Here is a 27,904-nt window from a genome sequence, read left to right as displayed (position 1 = left end):
CAAGTGAAAAACAATAGAGGAACACACTCAAGGACTAGAACAGAGGCTGGCAAACTTTTTCTGTGAAGGACAAGACAGTAAATATTTCAACAGTGAGCCATATGGCCTCTGTTGTAACTACTCAGCTCTGCCATTATGGCACAAAGGCAGCCATAAATGGTACATGACTGAGTAGGTATAACTGCGTGCCAAAACAATTTTATTTTAAAAAGCAGGCAGCTGGACAGATTTGGCCTGTGGGCCACACAGTTTGCTGACCCCTGGATTAGATAATTGAATACATCTCAAAATGGCATAAAGGAGATAAGTTCATTCTTAGCAAGTCATCCTCTATTTTGCCCTGAGGACAGCCGGCCAGTCCTAAACAGAGGGAGGGAGGGAGGGAAGAGGGAGGGTTAGGGGAGAAGGGTGGAAGGAATGCCATCTCCTAAGAAAGCCTGAATAGTTTCTGGATGATTAAGAAGATTTTCTCAAAACTCTCTCAGACCTCAGGCTTCAAACCCTCAGGGCAGACATGAGAACAAAACCTAAGTGAGCTACAAGTTAGTGACGGATTCCTACAGGCAGATGCGACTTTAGCCACAAACTTAAAATACAGATCTGTGGTGCTGTTTGGTTTGGTTTGGTTTGGCTTTTTGGGGATTTTTACCATTTTTACTAATACTGTTATTAGTAATACCATGTTTACTAATACTGTCGTTTCTATTGATACATTCTTCTCTAACTGAATGTCTTGAAAAAGAAAGAAAAATAGAAAATTTGTTCAAGGTAAAAAAACAAATCCCAAGAACATTTAATTAAAGCAATAGGTTTCTTGACTATAAAAGAAGAAAGATGTGACATGTCCCAAAATCCAGCTTCCTCCCCTGCCCGTCTCCCAGGGCATGAACAATCCAAATACTTCCCCCAGAAACGCCCTGATGCTGTTACCAACACGCCCCGAACGCATTACATCCTGTCCATCCGGGCAGAACGTGCTTGTGTTGCTCTTTCTTCCCCCTCCCTAATAGATGCATTTGAAAAGACGTCTGAGTTATTGGTTTGCTCTTTCTTCTTCCATCCTGGTTGTTGGCTGATGCTATCTCTCCACCAGCGTCCGGCCATTTCTTGCCTCAAGTGAGAGGTTTCATGCCAGCATCACCCCAGCAGAAACCTGCAGCCTGGCCCATCTCACTAGAGGCAGGGAAGGGGCATCCCAGGATCCCTCTTCAACGCCTCTGAGAGCTGGCCCATGTGGCTTAGGTGCCTGGGCTTCTTTCTTCATCTATAAATTAGGGCACCCCCCTTCCCACTGAAGATAGTGTGGGGAAATGAAGTATAATTGAAAGAGAAGTGAAATCATCCTGCAGGAAAGCCTGAAACATACAATGAGATCAGACAGGTGAGGAAGCCTGAGAGGAACAATGACTGCTTCCCAATAATTATGACAGCAAGGTACCCATTACCAGGCCCCATGGCAACTGCATGCCAGGCCCTGGCCAGGCTTTGCATATTTTATCTCATTTCATCCTCACCATGAGCCAAGAAGTAGGGACAATTATGGTCCAAATTTTTAGGCCAGGAAATGATGGCTTGCAGAGATGCGAGGGTTCAACCAGGGCCATGAAGCTGGTACCTCACACCCAAAGCCAGGAATACAGTCGGTATTTAGTAAATGCTGGTTAGAGCTGAATGCACAAGTGAACTACATAGTAAAATATCGTCGTCTCTTAACTCCCCCAACCTCTGTGGACAGCTAACCCGGCTCTGTTTTCAAAAGTAAGAGGAAGGGAGAGGTGAGGTGACCCCAGGTGAGCAATAAAAATAATCAACCCAAGAAGAAAGCAAAGAAACCCAAACACATCCTGAAACTCAGCGTCATCCTGAAACTCAGCGTGGCTGTTCTTCCTCTAGAAAGCACCCCCTGAATGCTCTTGGCTGCACTGGGCCCCCCTGCCTGCCCGCCCCCCACCTCTGCCGCAGTTCCTCCCAGCCACCATGCTCCCAGTCTATGAAGAATAACAATGGAGACGATAATCACACTAACACTATATATGAGCCCTGCCCTTCTGACGGTGCATCTGAGCCAAGGCCAGGACAGGAAGATGACACTAATTCCTTACGTTCCAAAAATCCACCAAAGGTGCCACTGGGTGAATATGGAGATGCACACAATAATGATAACAACTGGAAGCCGGGCATGAACTGTACAGTTATCCATGAGTGTGGGGACGTGATGACTGGGTCGAGCTCACTCACCGGCGTGGAAGGTCAACCCTGAAACACAGAATCCTGAGGGAAGGGTTTATGGACCATCTTTCCTGTCCTCAGGCATTTGACAGACCCAGATACCAGGCTCCGCCGGGCCATGTGGCTCGTCGGCTCTCACAGCCGGAAGAGACAGGAGAGGAGAGACCTGACCATCTGGCCTCCAGCCCTGAGCTCTCTCCACTACTGTCCCTTCCATGAGCAGTTCCTCAAGGAAGAGAGTGATCAGAGCTGTTGACCTGCAAAACAGAAATTTTAACGAAGTCCCTAGTAAGAGTGGGAGAGTTTATGCATGTGAGTATGAGAATACTCGTGAGTGCAAGTGTGTGTGTGTGTGCATGTGTGTGTGTTGGAGGGAGGGTGTCACAGCAAGGCCCCTAGCTTTCATCTGGTTCCTGTAAACGTGAAAAAGGACCCCTGGGAAAATCATGCTCTGGGCCTGAGAAGCCAGAATCCAACTCAATTATGGTTTTCTGTGCTTAAACAGAGCCTCCGTCTTCACAAAATGCCCTGGCTTTCGTCTGGCCTCAGCGTTACTTACGTTGTCATCATCATTGACATCATTATCCTCCTCATCCTCCCAGCCACAGCACCATCCGGTCAGCGCAGCCGGCGCACGGCACTTAAGGCAAGGCCACCGTTCTCAGCCGGGAACACTGGGCATCTGGGGATTGGGGGGTGGATGCTACTGACACCTGGTGGGTAGAGGCCAGGGAAGGTGCTGAACACCCTCCAGTGCAGACGACAGTGCCCTATAAATGAATGATCTGGCGTCAGATGTCACAGGGCCGAGGTTGAGAAACTCTGAGCTGGCCCTTTACGTGCCATCACTGGAGACTCCCAAGATAAGCTCCTACCTGGGGCCCGAGAGCTGGTGAGCTGACATCCGGTGGCATGCCCAGATGCTGCTCGCTGCTCCTAAGCACGGCTCCCCGGGCCCCCAGTCTGCAGTGAGGAAGGGCCACACTGTGAACCTACACATCCCCTGCCTGGAAGCCCCTCAGTCTAGACCCTTGCTTACTTTGGGGGCATAAATATAGTCCTGTGATTTTATAAAAGACTATGAGGACTTCTCCAACCTCTCGAATAGGTCAAAGGAAGACTGTGATTGATTGCTATCTGTTTTCTGCTCCAAGATGCTAAAGGGTGGCACTGCCCACGTCACCCCCATCCACGGGGCATCAGCTCTGTCAAATTCAGGGGCTTGATGAACGTCCTAGCAAAGCCCTCAGCTGCCCACATGCATTGCAGAGCCAGCTTCACCAGCTCTGGGTCCTGGCGACCATTCTGCTCCTGAGGGCTCTGCCTTCTGGAAGCAGGCTGGAGGCAGAACAGGGAGCAGGGAGAGAAACCTTTGATCTGGCCCATTCATTGGGGTCTGGTTTCCAATTCCGTCCAGCCAAGAACCCAAGTCAGGTCCTGCTCAAATCAGGGAGGCAGCCCCAGACAGGCGAGTGCACACCTCATTGCACTTATTCCTAAATGGTATGCATGGTGACGCCTGTTTCAAAGCCCGGGACACTGATGGGGAAGGGGCTGGACCAAGTGCATTCCGGCCCCGTGATCCAGCCGGGACCCTCAGGCCAGGCGCAGAACTCACATGACTTCTGGACTGTGCCACTAACGGGCCAGGCCAGAGGGATGAAGATCCAGGAGCCCAGCCCCCTGACCCTGGGGCCCACGTCTTTTTTATCTATGTGTCCCAGTGCTGGGCACGTGGCAAAGGCTAAGACACTGATTTCCTTTGAAACGAATCCTGCTGCTTCTCTTTTCAGCCTTTCTGTTAACAGGCTTGGGGGGTGGGGGGTAGGGGTCCTACACAGCTTGAGTCACCCCAAAATCTGGCCCCAAGCTCTTTCTCGAGGTCTCCCAAGGCAAGGAGGCCCTGCCTCTTTGCAGCTCTCTGCAACACCACACACTATTACTTGGAGCCTGCTTTGCGAGGTTCCTTCTTGGCAGCTCATTTTCTTCTCTTAATTGGTCTTCCGTGTGGCAGGGAGACCAATGCCTCTGTGACATGAGCACTGAGGGGCCACGAGGGGCAGCAAGACCCCCTCTGAGCAGACTGAGGCAGGCAGGACCTCTGAGCTTGCTCCATGCTGTGAGCTCACTCAACGCTGGTCAGGAAAAGAGACTAAAGCTGCTCCCACCCCTCCCACCGCCTAGGGTTTCCGCCGGCCCAGGACGCCGCGTCTCTAACACAGAACAAGCCCCTGCTTGTCCCTGCCATCGCCGGGTCCTGCCTGTCTCCTCTCTGGGACTCAGCTTGCCCTTATCTGAAAGTTGAGATGATTAGACTGAGGTTCCTTCCAGTTCGCACCCATGTAGCTCTTTCTCCGCGGCACTGAGCACGTTCTTTGGCTTCTCAGCTGAAGGAAGATTATCCGGCAGCGCCTCCTGGTGACGGTCAAGAGGAGAGGCCCCAGTTGGATGGTGTCCAAGGCAATCCATACAGGGAGGAAAAGGCATCTAAGTGTCTGCAGCCAACCAGCTCTGTGACCCTAACACTGGCAAGCAAGGAGACTAGGGCTTAAAGCAAAAGCACAGTCCTGCCGCACACGCAGGTCCTCCGCCCACCGTGACAATGAAGGCAGAGGTCTTCAGAAGGCAGAGCTTGAAAAACAATGGCAGCACCGGTCACCCAGGGTGTCCTGGTATCTGGTTACAAAGCCTGTCCCCCTCACTTCTCCTCCACAAAGTACCGGTCGGAGAAGGGAAAGACAAAAGTGCTAAAGAAAGAAATGGATCAGATGATGAAGCTAAACTGAGCCTGTTCCCAAGGGCAGGGCTGACGCAGGGCCAGGAGCGCCAGCAGGTCTCCGTTTGCCTGCAGAAGGGAGGCCATTCCCAAGTGAGGAGTAAGGTCAACAGGGAGATCCGGGCTGTGGGGACCCCACCTTCAGAATCCCATGGGGTTGGCGGTGGGACATATTTATTCCAAGAGAAGAACCACAGACCCCCTCAAATGACCGTGAGCCTCCAGGGCCACTACCCAGATGTCACTCGAGATAATGAGATATGGTCCTCACCCCCAGAGCTCACAGTCTGGTAGGGAACAGACAGGGAAAGTGGGCATGGAGGACACTGCAAGTTAAAGCACGTGCTTTGGGTGAGACTGACATGAGTTCGAGCACGGGCTCTACCTAGTACTACCTGTGTGACTCTAGGCAAGTTACTTAACCTCTCTGGGCATGCCCATCCTTCCAGCCCTGGCCACTTGGTATAGTAAGTCATCAACAGCAGCTCCGTGTAAGTGCTGTACCACTTTAAGGGAGACTATCCTCGGTGATCTGAGTGGGCCTGACTCAACCCATTGAAAGGCATTAAGAGCAGAACTGAGGCTTCCCTGAAGAAAAAGAAATTCTGCCCACACACAGCCTGTCCATGGACCTCAGACTTGCCAGCCAGCCTCCACGATCACAATGAACTCCAGGCACTAAATCTCAATCTATTATCCCGCCCTGGCCAGCGGGCTCAGTTGGTTGGAGCATCATCCCATACACCAAAAGGCTGTGAGTTCGATTCCCAGTCAGGGCACACCTAGGCTGCAGGGTTGATCCCTGGTTGGGGCTCATACAACAAACAACCGATCAATGTTTCTGTTTCTCTCTCTCTCTCTCTCTCTCTCTCTCTCCTCTCTCTCTCCCTCCCTCCCTCTCTCCCTCTCTCTTTCTCTTTTTCCCCTCTCCTCTCTAAAATCAATAAAAAACATGTCCTTGGATAAGGATTTTTTTTTTAAAGAATGTTAAAAAAAATAATCTCACTGTATCTACCCCACTAGCCCTGCTTTTCTGACACACCGCTGTGACCACCCCATCCAAGCTGGCCTCCTAGTCACCATCGCATCACTCCATTTTAATTCTCAGCATCAAACTCAACACCACGGGACACATTTCCTGTGCATCCTTTCACTGTGCCCTAGAGCAGCGCTGGCCAGGAGAACTTTCTGTTGATGATGGGAATGCCCTGGAACTCACTGTGCCGACAGGGAGGCCACCAGCTACTGGGGGGCTATGGGTCACATGAAATGGGGCTAGTGCCTGAGAGGTGAATTTTTAATTCTATTTCCTTTTCGTGAATAGAAGGTTAACTTCCACACGAGTCTAGAGGCCACCCCAATGGACAGCTTGGGTCTAGAAAAGAAGGACCACAAGAGCAGGAAGCTGGTTAGCCTTAACCATCACCAAACCATCACCACGTCCCCAGTCCCCAGTGACCGAAACAGAGGACGTGCTATCGATCTTTACAATGAATGAATGAGCCATGTGTAGGTGAGCGGGGCTGCATTAAGTCCCTTGCACTGGAGAATGCTAACGCCGTCCTACACCTGTGTAAGGGATTCCTAAAAACCCACGGAACGGGACAACAGGGGACGTACAAGGAAGGGAGACGAAGGACAAAGATGCTGCAACTCGCCAGACACTGGGGCTCTGGGAGAGGTGGCTCTTTCCCAGCGCCCAGCCCTCCCAGAGGTGGAAGCAACGGGAATAACAGGGCAATCAAGGCGGCTCTTCCTCTTTGTTCTAGGCACAGGACGGCGGCTCTGATGGGCTTCCTTCAACACCCAAACTGCAAGGACCAGGGGAGCATCTGAGGCCGCTGTCCTCTTTTGGAGCCACTTTACATCCAGTTTGCACCTGGCTGTCAGTTCCTCCCTGGACCCGCAGAAGGAGCCGAGGGGGCCCAACAAAGTAAGCTCCAGGGAGGTTGCCAGGGTGGGGGCGGGGGCCTGTCTGTCAGGGGCACCCTGGCCTTCTCTCTCTCCCCTTGCCTGGCTGGCTGAGCCTCTTCTTAGACGTACCAGCATCTCACTCCAAGCCATCCTCCTACTCTGCAGCCGGTGTTTGTTTGAAAACTGGATGAGTGAGCCAGGCATCCTCTGCTCAAAGCCTACAATGCAAGCTCTGAGCCATGATCCTCCGAGGGGGCTGGCCCTGCCCACTTATCTGACCCCAGTTCCCACCGCTCTCCCAGCATTCCCAGTGGGCCAGCCACACTGGTCTCCCTGGCACAGGCTCCCTCCTGCCAGTAGACACTTTGCATGTCCCCGCCACCCCTTTGTCATCAGAACTCCTCCTTCTTCTTTAGGTCTAGGCTCCATCCTGAAGCCTCGAGAAAGTCCCCAAGCCCTGGAACCCACCCAGCACAGTGCCAGATGCATAGTGGGTGCTTGAAAAATATGTAGGGGAGGGAGGGGTAGGAAAAGAAGGGGGGAAGCAGTCTTCCATTATCTGGAGCTTGGGTTTTTCCTTGGGAAAGTGAAGACGCAAATGAGCATACATTATTAAAGCAATCACAGGAACATGCTCTTCAGCAGCCAAGTCAGTGTCACCCTGTGACCTCAGCTCTGTATGACCTTGGGGGAGGGGGGGCGGTGCAGAAATGGGGCTGTGTGCCCTGGGAAACTGCTTGGGGTTCTGCTTTTATTTCTGGTCAGGGAAAGGCAGGCTACCCCTAGAGAACAATCAAGCCAAGCACGGGGAGATGGGCTCTCAAGAAGCGGCAATGTTGAGAGAGACAGTGGCTCAGAGGGAAGAGAAGACAAAGACAAACAGGGAGCGGAATGAGAAAAGCTGAAGGCTAGGGGTCCTTTGGAGACAAAAGAAAAAGAGGGATAGGAAGGAGAAGGAGGAAAGCGAGACGGGGCAGAGAACGGCTAGAGGACCCTGGTGATGATGTTGATGGTGATGGTGATGGTGATGGTGATGAAGGTGTTGGTGATGAAGGTGGTGATGGTGATAAGGTGCCTGGCATATAGTAGGCATTCAATAAATTTTGATGTATGAGGGAATGTTGTATTTTTTTTTAATTTCAGGCCACAGCTGATATGATAAGGAAAGGTGAGGAGACCCTGGCTTTGGAATCCCTTGAGCTTGTTGATGGAATAATTAAGTATTCTTTGGTGTCAGGCTAAGGCTGATCTAACAATCTAAGAGACAAAAGGTTAAACTTTCCTACCTTTGGGGCATCTTGGACACTGGGAAATAAAGATAACCCCAAAATCCAAAGAGAAAACTAAATTACTGGTAGAGTCACAACTATAAAATAAAGTCTCCCCTATCCTCGGAGAGGAGAGGAGAGGAGAGAGGAGGGAGAGAGAAAGAGAGAGAGGGAGAGAAGAGGGAGAGAGGGACAGGGATGGGAACAGGGAGGTGGGGAGAGGGCGAGAGAGAGAAATTACACATATTCTTGGTCAGGTACAAAGCTTTTTTGTCTCCATGAGTTTCTCAATACAACCTGTATCCCTTCAGTCATTTAACAAACATGCATTGAGTCCCCACTACACACTAAAATTTAAAGTATCTAATTTCATCACTGTAGGAGACTCCAGCTGAGGGCTGGGGAGACCGAGATGAAATAAATATAGTAAGAAGGAAGAATCAAGAACTAGTTTGTTCCTTAGTTTGGGATAAAATTTTGGATTAAGGTGAAAGGCAGGAAATAATGGAACCATTTAGAAGCTTCAAGGAACCAATGATAATTTTTGAGGGAAGAAGAGAATTTAAGACAAGAAGGATTGGTAGAGAATGGATCGCTGCTTCCCCCTGGTGGAGAAGAGTAGCAAACACATCATTCGGCTTTCCTGTACTTTCTTGAACAAATAGAACCTGGACGAGGTGCTAGGAACAGAGGGATGAATAGTAGCATACTGCACCTGTCCTTGGGGAGGTCACAAGCAGATGAAGGAGTGAGACAAAAAAGTGACAATCCGTCTAAGGCAGGACCAATTGGTAACAGAAGCATTCATTCATTCACCCAACAAAAGTGCAGAGGCCTTGAGTCAGGGGCTTGAGAATAAGCAGGATTCATGGGGAGGACACAAGTGGGAGGGAATTCTAAGCAGTGGGTTGAGTACCAAGAAGTGAAATCCATGCGTGATCTAGGAAATTCCAAGTAATTAGTAGATCTGTACGACACTGAGGGCTGGAGGGGAAATGTAAACAGCACGGTTCCAACTGGAAGCCAAATCCCAAGGTGCTTTGCAATCTGTGGGAAAGACTATGTATGTGAAGCCACTGGTGAGTTTCACACACATAGCGAGTGTGCAGGAGGCAGCCAATCGATGTTTCTCTCTCATCGATGTTTCTACCTCTCTCTATCCCTCTCCCTTCCTCTCTCTAAAATCAATTTTAAAAAATTTTAAGAGAAATGTGTATTGAGTCCCTACAATGTGCCAGATATTGAGCTGGGGGTGTCTGACTGCAAATAAAGTAGTGAGCAGAAACAGGTAGATCCCTGCCCTCCTGCAGCTCACACTCTACTGGGGGGAGAGGCCTCTGTTAAAAGAAATCACTCCCCACAAAAGGTTAAAATTAACATGAGGAAAGTGGTACGGACACACACAGAGGCAGAGCATGATGTTAGGACACTGAGAGCCGTTTGCTGAGCTGAGCTTCCCTTGTTGCCCAGTGCAACACCTGGCCCTGCTCTCAAGGACTCAGTGGCTTCAAGGCTGGCATCGGAGGCAGGACATGGTCAACGGAAGCTCAGCTGCTTGGAAAGAGCTGATAGAGGCAGGAGGATCAAGAAGATTGGCATTTTTCAACCCATAGTGAGGTGTGAAATGAAAGTGGCAGGTCTTTTCCAGCATTTGGTAAATTATGTAAAATAAAATAGAAAAGAATGTAAAATACTGCGCATAGTAAGAACTGGTACTGTTTCATGAAACTAATTTCAGTTGTGTATGTATATATTCATGTGTTCGTGTATAATGTGTGTGTACAAGGTTGGAATATAAATCATTTGTTACTGTGTGTCTTTTTTTATATTTTTATTGATTTCAGAGAGGAAGGGAAAGGGAGAGAGAGATAGAAACATCAATGATGACAGAGAATCATTTACTGGCTGCCTCCTGCCACCCCCTACTGGGGATCGAGCCCACAACCCAGGCATGTGCCCTGACCGGGAATCGAAACATCACCTCCTGGTTCATGGGTCAACACTCAACCATTGAGCCACACCGGCCAGGCAATGTTTTGATTACTGTGTGTCTTGATCAAAAAAGTTTGAAAAACACCAGATCAGATGCTCTCTCACGGTCTCCCCCAGCCCAGGATGTCACAGGGGTGGCTGCTCAGCCCACAGAGGGCTGACATAAAGGCCTGTCTCAGGCAGAACTGGAGTCAGCTCCACTTATGAGGACTCTGCCACACTCAGTAGCCCAATTCTGATGAGGAGCTATGAACTGAAAAGCAATGACGAACCTAACCTCACATGCTCACTCTCATGCACTGTGGGGGGCAGAGGGAGAGGAGAGGGAGAGGCATAAATTGGTAAAAACTTTTTGGAAGGCAAACATGGCAATGTCCACCAGAAGTCTTAAAATATGTAAACTTTTTGCTGCAGGAACCACACTCCTATGCATTCTCACTAAAGGAGTAGCCATGGATGTGCCCAAAGGTAACACTCAGAGCTAAGTGTCTAAAAACAGCAGTGATTGGATAAATGTATTGACAAAGGCCTTAAAATGTATTGACAAAAATGTGTATGATACAGCATTGTAATTAGGCACCATTTCTTAATGGCGCACTAACTACTAGATGTTTCTCATGTAGGTAGAGAGAAGTCACCTTGAAGCAGGTTTTGTCTGTATTGCATGATTGATAGGCCACTCTTAGTCATGCAAATGTTAGGTGAGCCAACAGTATTGTGCTAGAGTAAGGAATCACATGACCTTTACCGTGTTTAACCAGGGGTGATTCTACCGCAACACCTCCCTCCCCTGAGAACATCTGAAAATATCCAGAGACATTTCTGTTTGTCATGAATGGGAGAGGGATGTTACTGGTATCTAATGGGTAGAGACCAGGGGTGCTAACAAGCATCCTTCAAGGACAGGTCAGCCTCCAATTCATGGTCTCTTTTGATGCTGATCACAGCCCTGATCGGGATCTGCTAGCAAAAAAAGAATATAAAAGAGCATGCAGGGTGGAGGGGAGAGAAACTGGGCCAATGACCTGTTTCAGACAGGCTCTGTTTTGTTCACTGATGTATCCTCAGCCCAACTAGCACAAAGTAGTCACTCAATAAATACTTGTTGAAGATTGCCTGTTGAATCCAGCAAGGGCATCTGTGGTTATAAGTTTCTGCCTGACTGTGCCCGATTCATGTACAACAGTGACACCTTGTGGTGGGAACTGAAACCACCACACAGATGGACCAATAACACTTTTTGGCGCGTGTTTGCAGAGCTGATCCCATAACAGGGAAAAGACCACAGAATTTGTGGAAAATCATAAAGCTAGAGAGAAGCAGGAGGCCTTAAGAGAATGGTATCTGATGTCCTGCTAAAAAAAGGAGGCAGATGCGAGTTTGAATAACTTATAGGAAAGATCAAAGAAATATGACGACATATTTGGATTCCAAACTGATAAGTCACAGAGGTTATTTTGTTAGGTTTAAAAGAAAACACAACAGGTTTTGAAATAATATGGATAAATAATCCTAATTCTATTGCTTAAAGGTAGTATACACATACCTATTGGTCTGGAAGAAGTACACCAAAAAATATATACCAAAATGGTAATAGTAGGTCCCTAGAGCAGTGGTTCTTCAACCTTTCTAATGCCACGACCCTTTAATACAGTTCCTCATGTTGTGGTGACCCCCAACCATAAAATTATTTTCGTTGCTACTTCATAACTGTAATTTTGCTACTGTTATGAATCGTAATGTAAATATCTGTGTTTTCTGATGGTCTTAGGCTCTACAGCAGCGGTTCTCAACATGTGGGTCGCGACCCCCAGGTTGAGAACCACTAGCAGGGTCACGGCCTTAGGAAGGTTGAGAACCACTGCCCTAGAGGGTGATGCTTAGGGTAGTTATTATTGTTTTTATGTTTTCTGAGTTATTTTATAAAGAATGTGTAATGTCTACGTAAAAAAAAAAAAAGAAGAAGAAGAAGGTAAATGTTGACCCAAAATACAACACTTCAGAATGTCTAAGGTAAACGATTCTGGTCTCCTGCGCACATCTTGTATTTCCAGTACCTGGACCCTAATTTTCCAGAACCCAACGTCCCACCACCTCAGAAGGTCTCCTTTGGGGCCGAGTTCCCAGCAGCTGCGCTGACCACTTTCCTCTGCTCGCATGTGGCATTTACCACCCAGAGCTGATACTGTCTCGTCCAGGCCTGCAGCCGCGGGCACCGGAACCTGGAGGCCCTGTGGCAGACCAGACGTCCAGCCTGCTCACCTGACATGTGCACATTCCGGAGGCAGGAGAGGGAGGCATTGAGGCGGGCACATTCCTCCTGGTTGGCTCCGTATTTCTCCACGGTTTCACACACCTGCTCATCCGTCATCTCCAAGAGGTCCTCCAGGCTCAGCTGGCCCGGGGCGATTTCCTAGGGAGGGAAGAGTAAGCAGACATCAAGTGCCTAGAGTGGAGGAATGACGTCTCAGCCTCCACACTGCCCTCTAGTGGTACCTAGCTGAACACCCTGCACTGTGTGAATGGCTACTTGGTGTAATAGTTGGGTCTCTGATTTGGGGGTCAGACAGGCTTGGGAAAGTTTTCTCTCAGCTGTGCCACTCATTAACTAGATGACCTCGAGCAAATCATTTAACCCGCGTAAGCCTCACTTTACTCACCCAAAAATGGGAATCGTAAGTGCACATACTGTGTAGGGGAGTACGTGTGCTTAGCACATGGCGCTCCATAAATGGTCTAGTTTATTACTTGTCTGTGTCCCCATGCAGCTTCTAAGTTCCTTATGATCAAGACTCTAATTTATTTATCTTTGGAGGCCTGCCGTGCCTCCTGCTCAGCTCCTACGGCAGTGTCTTGTCCCAAATTCAGGGTGAACTCAGAGCAGGCAGCCCAAGTCTCCTGACGGCTGTCCTCCACTCTCTGATAGTCTTAGGCAGGTATCCCTTGACCGCCACCAGTAACCATCCCTCTTTCCAGAAAGGCTGTGTCTCCAGACACGATCATATGTATACATACTGAAATTTGTCAAACTTCCATATTTACGCATCTATAAAAAAGAGCCTTCATTTTATAGGACTTAATGGTATCCAATGTTTTTACATTTATTATTGTTGTTATTTTTTTATTGATTAAGGTATTACATATGTGTCCTTATCCCCCATTGCCCCCCCTCCCTCTGTTCATGTCCTCACCCCCCTGGTGTCTCTGTCCATTGGTTATTTGTTATTTAAATAAGAGTTTCAGATAATTGAGGATGGAGATTCAAGGGCAATATATGGCATACCTGTGCCCTCTTGTGGCCCGATCTGTGTGTTACAACAAAATCAGACATTTTCCCTCTACAAACACACACACACACACACACACACACACACACACACACACACTAAACTAGCAACCAAGAAGAGGAAAAGTGTATAGCACTAAAATTCTATCCAAAAAAGAAAAAAGATGCATGCAAAAGCCATGAAGCCCGACTGGTGCCTTTCAAACTCGCCAGGGCAGGGGACAGAGAGAGCAATAACTGAGTGGCTTAGAGGCTTTCTCAAACAGGAACATCTTGCAGGTAAGCCTCACTTTAAGAAAGGTGACCAGAATCTGAAAGTACAAAGTGACTCATATTTAGAAAGGATATTTCCCAACATAAAAGAATTATCCTCTTTGCTGCAGGATACACTTCTGCATTTCAACCTTATAATTTACCTCCCAAAATATTCAATTTACACTGAAGTTTAAGGAGACACACACACACACACACAAACACACACACACATCACAGGAGTAAAGATACTAAAAATGGAGAAAGCCTTGACAAACCTGGGCCAAAAGAACAGATGGACTTCAATTGGATAAAATACTTAATACTAGTAATAGTAGTAATAATAATAATAATAATAATAGAAATGGGTGTAGCACTATTTTAAGTGCTTTTCATGGATTTTCTTTTAAAAAGGCAGCCCACATAAAGTAGGTACTTTCATCATCATCATTAGTCTGTGACTAGAACACTGAAATTCAGAGAGGTTAGAACACTGGCCCAAAGTCACACAGTAAGAAAGTTTGAACCCAGACAGTCTGTCCTAGGAGCTTTCTCTGTACTTCTAGTTCCTCCAGAGAAAGGGGCCCTTTGGTGTACACACTGTGAGCTACAGACAGAGCTGGGAGCCCCTGTCCTCACCCCCTGGCAATGATTCTCACTGATTAAGGGAAGAACCAGAGCTTGGGTACCTGCAGGCAAGGGGAATCAAAATGAGCAACGCTGTGAAACTTGGGAGCCTGCAGGACCCAAACGGGCAGCAGAGTTCAGTTCACTGCCACCGACAGGAATTTATTTCAGTGTGGTAAGCAACTCCGGTTTTCCAAGAGAAGGCAGAGATCTGGGGTTTTATACAAATGCTTTCAACTTTTAAATATCGGCTCAAAAAAATTTTGAACACATCAGCCAAGCAAAAAATGTCTGTGCATCAGATACAGCTTCAGGCCTTCGTTTTCAATCCTTGGTCTAGAAGATCTGTCTCTACCTAATCTGTCCTGTTTGATAAATAAATGGTCCCAAAAGCTTCTGAACAGTGTACTGGGCCATGCAAATAAAATGCAGTGTTTGTACTTATACAGGGCTGTTCCCATTAAGGATATTCACACAAAACTGTCAGCCTGGGAATGAATTAAAGAAACAGCGACTCATACCCCGCCTGGTGTGCATGTGTGAGATGGGGTGGAGGAATGGGGGTGGGGGGTGCATCTAGCCCAGGATTATGGGATCTGGTTCAGGCAAGATCACATCTAGACAAGGTCTGAAAAAGACAAAAGTGGAAGAGGATCTTCCAGGCCACTTCGAGGAGGAAGCAGGGAGCCCCCTAAGAAATGGCCCATGCCCTGCAGGGAGGGAGGCACCCCTTTCCGCCCCAGGTCAGGGAGGCCCTGGCAACTGGAAATGGGGGAAGGACGGTGCTTTCCATCTCTGCCAGCCCCACCCACTCACTAGTGAAATGAGTCCCTTCATCTCTGGGCCTCAGTTTACTGCTCTGCACAATGTGGTGATAGTTGTAACTATGTCAAAAGGTTGTGGCAAGGACTTGAACAATCTCAACACTTGAGGTCCTGCATGGGAAGCCCTCCGCACAAGGCCAGGCACCAAAGATTCGAGGAGAGCTGGTTTTATCTGGAAGGGCTCGGCCCAGATGCTGGAATCAGCGATGACCCAGGATCCAAGAAGGCAAGGAAACCCCACCCTCCTAGAGACCTTAAGCACGCGCTCCACTCCTCGAGGGCGGACACAGACAGCATGTGCTGGCTCTGTTTTGCCATCGGAGAACCTGCCGCTTCCGAAGTTTGCAACAACAATAACAACAACAATACTGAGCTGACACTGACCGAGTGCTGGTAGGTGCCTAAGTACAAGCTGAACATTTTATCGGGATCACCGTATTTCACACGCCAGCTATGGAGACGGTCATCGCCCCATTGAGCAGATGAGAAAACTAACACCCTGAGACTGCAGTCCCTGGCCACATGGATTAACATTAAATATGACTCGAAGTTCAGTTCCTCAGCCACACCACTAACCACAACTCAAGTCCTGGAGAGCTACGCGTGGCCGGTGGCCACTGCATGGGACAGCACAGACAGTACATATGTCCATCACAGCAGAAAGCTCTGAGGTAAAGTGACTGAGTTCATGAGTGGCAGAGCTGAAATGGCCCGTTCAGAAAGGGTCTCTGATGCCTTCACCCAATCCATATTACTGAGGGCCTACGATGTGCCGGGCACAGCCAAAACCCCGTTACCCAAGGGACTGGCTGCTGGCCCGTAGGGAGCAGAGGGCAGGGGCCGCCGCCGGTCACCTCCAGGACTTCCTTGCGCACGTCGACAATTCGGAACCAGTGCCGGAGCTGGGGGAAGCCGTCCAGCTCGGCGTTGCGTTCCTGCAGGGCCACCTTCTTTTTGCAGGACAGCTGCCGGCTGAAGTACTTCACCAGCTTGCTCTGCAAAGACACAGGAGGACACGTCTCAGAGGCACCGCCGCGAGGACAGGCAAGAATCTCCCCTCCCCGCCTGAGCCCATCCAACTCCATACTCTAAAGGAGAGGGGACACGCATTGGGGCCACTTCCACGGGGGGCCTTTGGGCTGCATGCATGTACATCTCTACTGCTCGTGTCCTTGGACCCAGCAAGTCCACTTCCAGGACTCACCCTACAGACACCGTGTCCTGTGCATAAGGACTGTGTGGAGCGGCGACTTTCCATCCTTTTCGCCTTAAGGCACACAAACCAGTTACTGAAATTCTTCAGCACACCAAAAACATAGGGCATATTTTTGTCAATCTGACAAAAAGAGAGTGTAATTTTGATTCATTCACACCAAACGGCTATTGTGTTGGCTGCTGTCATTGTTTTACTTGACAATCTAAGGGAAAAGAGGTCAGTGCCCTGACTAAAGAGTCAGGTGTTGCATGTTTTAAAAACTGTTGTGGCACACGGGTTGAAAATACTGGTGAACGGTAAGGGAACATTTCTTACCGTTCAGTCTGCAATGGCAAGAGATCGCAAACACTCTGAGGGCCCATCAGCGGGAGACTCATACATGGGGGTCCACACACACACCGACAGCCTATGCAGGCAGAACATGAGATGAGGAAGCGTGCTGTGCACCAATACAGAACGGTCTCCAAGACATGTTGATAAATAAGCATGAATACTCTCCCATTCACATGGAAAATGTTAACACGTATGTATCTCCGCAAATGTAGGCACTTTCTGGAAGGATTCCCAACACCCTGGGGAAGGGAGGAGAGAGGGCCAAGAAGAGAGGCGGGAGAAAGGAGTTTACTTAACTCCTTTTGTGCCATTTGAGTCTTAAGTCACATGCAAACATGCACGAATGAACAAATGCTTTGAAAACCAGGTGGACCTGCACGCATGCTTCAGGAGAGATGCCGTGCCATGAGAAAGAAACGTGCTTTCTTGCTAGTTATGTAAAAACTAGCAATGCTAAGCCTGGCCGCATGACTCAGTGGTTGAGCATCAACCTATGAACCAGGAAGTCACTGGTTTGATTCCCGGTCAGGGCACACGCCCAGGTTTCGGGTTCAATCCCCAGTAGGGGGCGTGCAGGAAGCAGCCGATCGATGTTTCTCTCTCACTGATGTTTCTATCTCTCTTTCCCTCTCCCTTCCTCTATCTCTAAAATCGATAAAAACACATTAAAAAAAAAAAAAAAACTAGCAACGTTAACAACAGAAAGGCAATACATGTCTTCAGTGAGCAGTGTGGAGGGCACACCCAAAGCCCCAAAGTGCAGAAAGGATAACTATTTCAATTTACTTTAATTATTTAACAAATACATGTATTTATTTCCTTGTAAAAAAGTTAGAACATTTCAGATAAGACCAAAGCTCCCTCTACTGCCGGCTCCCTCTCCCTAGAGGTGAAGAAGGAGCGTGCTGAGATCAGTGCACCCTTCAGGACCTTTTCCTGTGCACTTTCACACCTACATGTAGAAACGGCAGTGTGGCTTTGTCTCGGGCTGGGTGGCTTTTCTCACATAAATTGCATCATGCACTCTGCCTCTTCCTGCAGCTGCCTCTTCCCCTCAGTAGTAAGCCTCAAGGGCCTTTCCCGTTAGTTCCCAGATCGGCCTCTCTCTTTTGGATCTTCTGCATGAGGGATCCCTTTGATACCAGGGTCAAAAGCTCACGATGCATGCAGTTCTGTGATGTCTGCTGGGGCATCTTTGTCCGCTACGATAAAGCATTTTCACGAATAGCAGCCACACTAGCAGGCACCGTTTACTAGATGCGTGCAGTGCCTGGCGCCTGGGATAATTGCTCTGAATGTGTTTGTTCACTTTTTAATCCACACATTGATGTCAACTGAGGCTGGGAGTCTGAGCCTACTAGTCACGTGCCCAGACCCACAGAACTAATTAAGTCAGGGTGGGACCCCAAGGCTCCTTCTTTATCAGGCTGCTATACTTATGAGTTGTTCAGGGGTCCTCCCCGCTGAACTAGAAATCCAAACATTGGGCATCAGCCCCTCAAGGGCAGAGAGTCTCACTCATTTTGGGATGCTTTCCATGTATTGTGGGAGAGGTACGTATCTGAATTCCAGTTCTGAGGCTTCAGGAAGTCACATCAGCTCCCTGAGCCTCCGTTTTCTCATCTGTAAAATGGGCCTGCGGAGGCATCATATGCGATAATGTCGGTGCAGAAGACAAGCTGAGTCCTCCCCACAAACACCATTTTCTAACCAGTTGTTGAAAGGAATGCTTGGATTCTGGAGAGGAGCTTCCAAGGTCACACTGAGACTGGACCTACCCGTCCCAGGAACAAGAATCCAGGGGTGTCCACACTGTGATGCATTAGCAATGGGGGAGAGGGGGAGGGGTTTAGGACACAGGTGGCGTGGGGAAGACAGGTGGGGAGGGCAGCCACAGGTCCAGAAGCAAAGGGAACCAAGAATCACCTTTCAGGAAATGAGCACAGCTAGTCTGAGCTGTGAAAAACCCAGAAAACGGCTCAGAGCGTGAAACTGGACTGGGCAGAGATTGAGAGCACTTCCCAAATGGGGATCCTGGGATTCAGCAGCCTTTCCCACCAGGTCCCCAAGACTGGGGGCTATCAGCTGACAGGGGTTCTCTCTGAGCCACTGCTATGATATGCACTTTTTAGGAATTATCTAGTTAATCTGCATAGTGATATGGTGATATAGGACCAATTATTGCCCCCTTTTACAAGTGGGAAAATCGAGGCCCAGAAAGGTTAAATAACTTGCCCAAGGTCATTGATCAACTAAATAAATGAATCAGTATTTAAACCCAAGTCAACAAACTCTTATTGACAAAGAATGTCATGATCTACTGTCAAGTGAGCAGCAAAAACAACAAGTACGGTATGGCCCTACTTTCTGAATATAAAATAAACATATGTGTATATCTATATATATAAAAGCCTAAGTGACCTTACGACCGAACAACCGGAACAACTGGTCGCTATGATGCGCACTTACCACCAGGGGGCAGGTGCTCAATGCAGGAACTGCCCCCTGATGGTCAGTGTGCTCCCACAGCCAGCCAACCTCCCCCAGTCCCTGCCCGCCCCCGGCCGGTATACTCTGTGAACGAATTTCATGCACCAGGCGTCTAGTACATATATAAAATAATATTTATAATATATTAAATATGTAGTGTACTATATATATGTAGTATATATATACATTATACATACATATACACATATATAATACAATGTTTAATATCCTACCTAATAATAGACAAATATGCAAATTGACCGTACCTTCTCTATGCCCATGATTGGCCAGGAGGCGCGGGGGGGCGGGACTCGGGGTGGCTGGGGTAGCTGATTGGGCGGGTGGGACACTGAGCTGCATCGCCAGCAGCGGCACGAGCTCAGCATCTGCGCCATGGCTGTGCTGCGGCACAGAAGGGGCCTCTGGGGCAGCGAGCTGACGTCCCGCCGCGCAGACCATCAAAAGCGGGGGAGCTGGGTGCCTGTCCGCTCAGGCAGCAGGCCTTTCAGAAGCGGAGGAGGCTTCTGAAAGGCCTGGTGCACCAGCGATCGAAAGGGAAAGCGTGGGAGCTGGATGCCTTTCCGCTCAGGCACCAGGCCTTTCAGAAGCCTCCGGCGCCTGGTGCACCAGCGGACAGGCACCCAGCTCCCCATGATTGAAAGCGAAAGCGTGTAGGGGACCCTACACGTGCATGATTCAATCATGCACTGGGCCTATAGTATATTATATGCACATATACATAACATATACTTAATATTTAATGTATAATTGTGCATTAAATACATTACAATGGACATGTAAAATAATATATAACATATATATAATACATATGTACTATGCACACACAGAGACTATAAATAAATGCTCCAAAATGTTAGCAGCTGCATCTCTGGGTTATTATAGGTGAGACTGATTTTCTCATTTCTGTGCACTTGTATCTTATAATTTTTCTATAAGCTTGAACTACCTATATGATAATTAGTTACAAATCTCATGAAAATCAGATATTTGCCAACAAAAAGATATGTGGGACATACACAGTGTCTGTCAACCATTTCATCGAATGCATTTTGAATATATATAATCTGTACTGGTAAATGATATATAGTATATATGCCAGGTATTCTGCTAAGCACTTCCTACACACTCTTTCACTTAATCTTCATGATAATCGCAATAATATCCGCATGTATAGATGAGGAGCTTGAGAGCTGAGGAGGAAGCTGCTCTCCCAAGTTACTAGATAACATTCTAAGTTCCCTCTTTCCCCAATTTCCTGACCATTAGAATTATCTGGCGATGTCTGTTTAAATATCAACCTTTCAGGCCCATTCCCTATAAATTTTGATTCAGTAAATCAAGGAAGAGCCCAGGAATCTGTAAAAACATGAGCACCCCAACGATACTGAGAATCAGGCAAATGTGAGCATCATCCCTCTACCCCCTGAATTGTGTAAGGAAAGCAGTTTATTTCTCAGACAAGCTGAAGCATCCAGATCACTGGGCCACAGAGTCAGGGCAGAAACCCTGTTCTGGAAGCCAGGGTGCGGCACCCCCCTGAGCACAGTGGACATTTACCAAGCCGCTCCCGGGGCAGAGACCTCATCCAGGCCCTGCAAATTCAGAGAGCAGTCTGCCCCGGTCCAGGCCTGAAGGAGCTCCCAGTGGGGCCCACGAGACAGATGTGCAAACACGAATCACGAGGCCGAAGGACGGGAGCCAGAACAGAAGGGCAGCCAGGGTTCAGCGTGGGCACCAAGGGTGCAAACGAAGAGAACAGCCTCGCGAGGGCCGTGCCCCTCGACCACAGGATGACAGTGATGGGAATTCTGTCTATGCCAAGACAGGATCTCATTTGTTCATTTAAAGTCCCTTTAGGTGCTTTCTAAATGCAAAGAAGTAGGGATACAAAAATAAATTGTGCCCCCTCTGCCCTGAGACAGGGCTATTCCAGGTGTGGCCTGAAGCACGTGGCCTGAAGGCCAGGCCCCTTGGGTCAGGTACAGAAAACTGAGAGCATTTAGACATTTGGATAGCTAATTGGCAGGATAATCAAGTCTCCTGAATCTAATATTTTCAAAGTAAGGCTTGTATTTCACTTGAGTTTTTTTGGTGCCTTCCATTTTTCTAGTAAATCATTTTATCCTAGTTTACACAAGTATTGGCTACAAAGCACCAGGAAATAAAAAGCTGATTCTTCCCCACAGAAGGTGGGAGAGGCACTGACCTCTGAACTTGGGGGATTTGGGGCATTGAGCTTAATCCCCTACATCACTAAATAATTTTCCAAATGGCTCCAAAGGCACTGCTTTATAAGAGCGCCATGACAACACTGAAGTGTGTGTCAGATTGTTATTGACATTCTACATATGGGGAAACTGAGGCTCAGAGGCATTGGAATGGTGCCCGAGTTCATACAACTAAAGAGGCACTAGGGTCAGGATTTGAACTCAGGATCTGATTCCAGTCCTGTGCTCTCTGATGAAGCAGAGGGTCCAAACAGCCTAGAGGTCACAACTGAGAAGCACAATTAGAAAAGGGCTTTAGTGGTACCTCACCATGCCAAGTGTCCTAATTTATTTGTAGGTCACCCTCAATTCAAGTCCATGCAGAGCTAAACTGTAAAGAGTCCAAAGGTTCCCTCTCCAAGTGAAAAAAAACACCGGGCTTCTGGAAATAGCACATCCACACTGAGCCCGCCCCCTGCGCATGTATTGCCTGGGTGCAAAATAAGCTCTCCCGGGCCTGGGGTCAGAAGGAACCCAGGACTTGGAGAGAGCAGGAACCCAGTGATGCAGTTCTCTGTCTCCACACCAGGGGGCAGTCTGGCACCTTTCAGGCAGATGGAACAATGTCCAGACCCTCCTGGATCTCAGCATCCTCAAGGCCTTATTCCTGTACTCTGCATTCTCAGGGTGGTACATTTAACAGCATAAACAAAACAAAATAAATAAATAAAACTTTAGGGTCAAGACATGTGACAGAACTATAAATAATCATGTCCAAAGTCTCTGCTGTGAAACCAGGAACTTTTCACTCAGAATGAGATAAATCTAGAGACCACGGGGCAAGCCCCTGGGGTTAGGTTTGCTGGAGCCCAAAACCATCCCAGCGTAGGTGCTATTAAAAAACACACACATGAGATCAGAGGTCGTGAAAGCTGGGAGTGAGGACCTTCTAGTGGTCTTCTCTGTAAACCTCATGGCATTGCCAAGGGGAAGTTCGCATCTCCCACACATTTCACACATGAGGAAACTGAGGCTCGGGAATGTGACATAATTGGCCTTATAATCACAGGGATGAAAAGGCAGGCAAGCGCCAGAACCTTCTGTAGCCCTCAGGGCTGCCTGGCAGCAAGCACCTCACATTGCTGCCTTCTCTTTAGCAAGCACAGGCTAGCAGCTGAGTTCAAAGCCATGAACCCATAGGGTCCTGCTGCCCAGAGCTCTCTCCCTCCCGCTGTTGGCATAAATGGCACTTTCCTATCCACCCTGTGACATCCCTTCCCAACCACCCCCAATGTCACCATCATAGCACCCTCATTTTTTTCCTTGGTAGTACTCATCGCTATCCTACAAATTGTCCTGTTTATTGGTTTCCATGGTTACGCTCCCCCATCACCACTATCACACCCCCCCCATCAGAATGTCAGCTCAAAAGAGCTTGGGCTTTGCCTGTCCCCCCAACCCCACCCCTTTGCATTCAGAGCAGTGCCTTGCATACAGTAGGTGCTCAAGACATTTTCCTTGGCCGTTCAGTAACCAGTATCACAGGGGAGGGCAGCCTTCTCTCCATAAACCCAACTCCATTTCCAGCGGGCTCTTCACATTCAGAACCGGGGCCCTGGCTCTGTGGCCAAGGCTCTGGGGTTCTCAGCCCTGGCACGCAAGGGTAAGGAAATCGCCACAGCAGCCACAGCCAGCAGCCCCACGCCTTCCCGCGGTTGCCAGGGTGACCATTGTCATAACATCCCCAGCGCACTGAGGGCCAGCTGACGGGAGAGAATTATTTGACTCGCCAAGGTCTCAAGTAACCTGCTGATTTGCATCCCTGAGCAAAGTCCCCGCTGAGGGCTGGAGGCCTGGGAGACCGTCCTTCTTCTCTCCCTTCCCTCCCCCTCCATCCCAGATAGAGCCCCATCCCTCTGGCCAAGGCAGACAGGACCCACCGGTCCGGAGCTGACCCCCAGGGATGCTGGAATGAAAGCCTGAAACCACCTAGTGCCCACTGCTTTGAGCGAAGCCCTCACTGCTGCTGGTGGCTTCTCCCTTTCTTTACAGTACGACTGCTACCGAATATTACAAACAGGAGAAACAGTTCGTGGTGTCATGAGCTCCTACTAGACGCCAGGCCCACTGGTAGCGTCCTCACATACTCGTTATTATAACGTTAATATTTATGCTATAACAATACATTATGCTATAACATATAGTCTATCTATATACTGTATATTCATAGATATATTTATAGATATAGGTAAGAATTCATAGACATAATACATAATATAATTTGAAATGATTTTATATTATATAGCATTGTTATATATTTATAATAAAATTGACATTTCTTAATACTTTTATTTGCCAGCCCTGTGCCTACTGCTTTAGGTTAATAATGGTGCAATTCTCAACAAACTATTACACAATAATACTGAGTTTTAACTAAGCACTAACTATGTGCGAGGCTCTGTGCTAAGTGCTTTGTTAATATTACTTGTCATGCATCCTAAGGGCTAAAAACCCTTTTATTCCCATTTTGGAGGTGAGAAAATGGAAGCACAGAGTGACAAGGTAACTTGCCTCTGGTCACAAGGATAACAAGCAGGGGCTGAAGTGGCCCCAGCCTGTCCCTGTCCTTATTTCCACAGCACACTTAAAAACTGCTGAGCTTGAGCTTGCAGCAGAAACCCCGAGGGGAGCTTGTTAAGAATACACATGCTGAGCCCTTGCGTCCCCCAAACCCACACATGCAAATCAATGGCCCTTGGGGACAGGGGGCTTCTCTTCTCGTTTATTTTAAACAAGGTCCCCAGATAGTCCTATCAAAAGCAAAAAGTCCAGAACCACAGCCTTCGGTTTTTTCATCTACCGTAATGGCAATTAAGCGATCTGATTAAATGAATGGGTCCAGAAGGGCTGAAACTCCCAGAGAGGGCAGAGTGGCATATTAGGACCCTTACTCCTGAAAAGGAAGAGAAAAAGGCAGGGGGAAGGGGGAAAGATAAAACTGCAGGGTCACCTCAGGCAAACTTACCACTCCCAACCTTTTCAAATCAAGGTGGGGCCTGTAAAAAAGATTAATAAATAATAACACACTTTTGTCCAGGGCTGGGAGCAAAGGTCTAAATTATCTCCCACTGTCCACCTTCCTGTCCACCTTCCTGCCCCCTCTTTATCATTCACCAGGGACCAAGCTATACAGAGAAATATAAGCTTGTAAGGCTTTGCACCTATACGCATTTTTAACCCTGATACCTCCCGGGAAGTGGCACAGAGTTGTAAAAAAAGAAACTGTTTTAAGCCTGTGGGCAGGCTCTGACATAGAGGAGGCGTGGCTGGGGCGGAGTCATGCAGAAGTTCTGGAAGGCCGGGCCTGGGGTCCCAGGGCAACTGGGGGGATTGAGAGCTAAATCCAAGAAGCAGCTAAAATATCTGTGGAGGGTCTGCCCTAAGCAATGTGTTGCCTTGTAGTCCACTGCCTGAACTAGAGGGAAAATAGAACTAAGATTCCAAAAGTCAAGGAAGGTCAGATGAATCAAGGAAAAGACACATAAGCACAGGAAGCACCATGACCCAATTGGGCAATCCTTTATTCTGACTATGGAAGCCTGTTCCCTCTACAGCTGCCCTGCCCAACACTCAGGACAAGTAGCTATGTGCAGGTAAATTTAAATTAATTAAAATTGCATAAGTAATCAATAGAGTGAGTGAACAGGTTTAGTGTCGTATGTGTACCACTAAGAATCCAGAAAACATCCCTTACTGGTCATGATGTGATCTCGGGCAATCAAAGAATTGAATCCCCAAAACACTTAAGCTTAGAATTGTGTGAGATAAACTACTTTCTTTAATGAGTTAGCATCTTTAAGTTCTGGGAAAATCTAGGTGAATAAGAGTCATATTTAGGATAATTAAAATCCATAATGTTAACATCTGAATGAAAGAGTTTTTACATTTGAAGTATTTAATTTATATATTGTCTGTTTTATATAATTTGGCCACTTAGAGTAAGACTTCACCTTTTTAAATCTAATTTGAAATGTGTAACTGAATAACTGATTTAGACATACATTTTAGGTTGAAATTGTATTCAACTTATGTACAATTTAAGAAGTGGCTTAAGGCTCGGCTTATTTATAAGTTTAATTTTTTAGATTTCTATGTGCCATATAAGTAGTTGGGAAGGCTTGTCTGTTAATAATTAGAGCACTTTAAAAAGTCCTGTATATCATCCTGGCTTGGTGTTGCTAAGTGGTTAGAGTGTTGGCCCATGCACCAAAGGGTCTCGGGTTAGATTCCTTGTCCAGGGCATGTACCTGGGCTGCAGGTTCGATCTCTGCATGCAGGAAGCAACCAATCGATGTGTCTCTCTCACATCGATGTTTCTCTCTCTCCCTCACCGCTTCCACTTTCTCTAAAAATCAATGGAAAAAATATCTCCAGATGAGGATTAACAAAAATAAAAGGTCCTGCATATCAAATTTATAGATACAGTTTAATTGTTTAAAGATGTTTAATCCACTAAGGTTGTCAGTGGAAGCAAACATCATGCAAAATCCCCTTATGTGTGACTGCAAAACTTTACTAGCCGTACACAAACAGAATAACAATGTATGTGAGCTGAAATAGAAGCATATGGAGAAGAGGGGTGTTGATATTTTTTGCTTTAATAAACTACACATTAATTTCTAAAACCAAAAAATACGTCCATCAAAGTGAAAATTCCGTTCTCCAGCCACACAAACCACATTTCAAGTGCTCCAAAGCCATATGTGGCTAGTGGCTGCTGTACTGGACAGTGTAGACATGAAATATGTCCATCATCTCATAGGATGTGTCGTTTAAATGCACGTCCAACTTTTAGCAGATTTCTTAGGAAACAAATAACCCAGAACATTTTTCTCCAAATAAACATATAACTCTTTCCAAGATCCTGAAGGAAATGAGGCATCCGTCCATAGCAGAGCCTGGGGAGGAGGGAGAACAGTGCCAGGAGCACGGGCTGTGAAATTTACCAAGAATGAGGAGAATCCATAAAAATCTGCAGGACAAAGCACAGAGGCTATAAACACATCCTCGAACCCCTCTCCAACTTATTTCTGGTGGATTTTTGCCAAATTTTTGATATTACTGTCACCCTGACCCTTGCTCAATACTGAGCAGCTTTGGATGGGAAATCAGGGAGTGGTTCCATCGATTCTGATTTTTTTTTTCCATTTGGTAAATTGCACACACAAGCTAAAGGACTGACCCAAAAATACAGTTGGAAAATTTCAATTTAGCCAGAAAATGGTCCAGCTAAGATGAACCATACAATATCACCATGCCCTTTAAATGCATGGGTGAAGGAAGACTACAGTGAAGTCAGCAGCCCAGCATTCAACTCCCCGCTATGCAACGAAGGAGCCGTGGGGCCTGGGGCCTCGAGCCTCGAGCAGGCCACATAACCTTGCGCAGACTCGATTTTCTATCGATTAGGTGAGAGGTTAGAAAAATAGAGACCTTCCAGACGACTCCAAGTTCAAAAATTCCAGGATTATTCCTAGAGGTGACCCTGATGGGAAAGGCAAAAGCATCCTATGTAAGTTTACACACAAGTCTTGGCTTTGCTGGGCAAGGAAAACCATTTTTTGTGTTTCCTTGTGCTCCATCTGGGATCTTGGCAACAGGGTCAGTGTTCCGAAGAGAATGCAAGCCAGGTGCATGGTGCAAGGGGTTGGGTGTGAGCCTCCTGGTTTTGCATGCAAGCAAGAAAAGCCAGAGCAGGGAGAGTCTCTGCCACCATCAATGAGCAAAGTGAAGTCAAAAAGAGGTTCAGGTTGAGAGTTGTTAGGGAAACCAGGTTCCTGTCTGACTCTCTCCCAAACGAGCTTGGACAGAGTAGATGTAACCCATTCTCCATGATGTTTCTTCTCCCCATTTTCCTCCCCCTCAGCAAAAAGCCACACTTGCTGCTCCGTACCTTCCAGGTACGTTTGGGGGTTGAACGAAGGGTTGAGGGTTTCTGCCAGAAGGTCCCTTCAGAGGTGTGGGTGGTACTGTCCAGCAAGCTTGGGACAGTCTCCCACTCAGATCGTGCTGTGGCCATGGACAAAGGGCCGAGGTCCTGAGACTGTCAACCTTCTTTTCCTGTGGCCTACACACTCCACTTCCCCCTCAGACATGCATTTGCTCGGTTCCCAATGCACGTAGAGTGCCATCCACATTCTTCCCATCATAATCCCCACAGCCTGTTTTTCTAACACCAACTCCACAAGAAGGTTCTTCTACTCCTCAAATGAGCCAAGCTTGCTCCTATCCAGGGCCTTTGCATATGCTGCCTCGTCACCAAGAACCGTCCTCACACACACACGTCTCGCCAGCTGTTCTCATCCTGCAGAGCTTCATTCACAAGTCACATCCATTACAAACAAGACAAATGAGGCCCCAGTCCATTATTCTCTCCCATATCGCCGCATTCTTTTCTTTCACAGCATTT

At 47.7% G+C, this 27,904-nt stretch overlaps 1 protein-coding gene across 1 annotated transcript in view; it reads right to left on the bottom strand.

Annotated features, from left to right (window-relative positions):
* Positions 1-27,904, bottom strand: part of KSR2 (kinase suppressor of ras 2) — a 272,198-nt gene that overhangs the window by 200,828 nt on the left and 43,466 nt on the right. The window contains exons 2-3 of the mRNA XM_054712551.1: positions 16,023-16,163; positions 12,442-12,592 (exon numbers count right to left, since the gene is read on the bottom strand). Coding sequence (XP_054568526.1) covers positions 12,442-12,592; positions 16,023-16,163 — 292 coding nt within the window. The remainder of the gene's footprint in view (positions 1-12,441; positions 12,593-16,022; positions 16,164-27,904) is intronic.

The sequence above is a fragment of the Eptesicus fuscus genome, chromosome 23, assembly GCF_027574615.1.
Source record: "Eptesicus fuscus isolate TK198812 chromosome 23, DD_ASM_mEF_20220401, whole genome shotgun sequence".
Lineage (NCBI taxonomy): Eukaryota > Metazoa > Chordata > Mammalia > Chiroptera > Vespertilionidae > Eptesicus > Eptesicus fuscus.
This window is presented reverse-complemented; position numbering and strand designations above follow the sequence as displayed.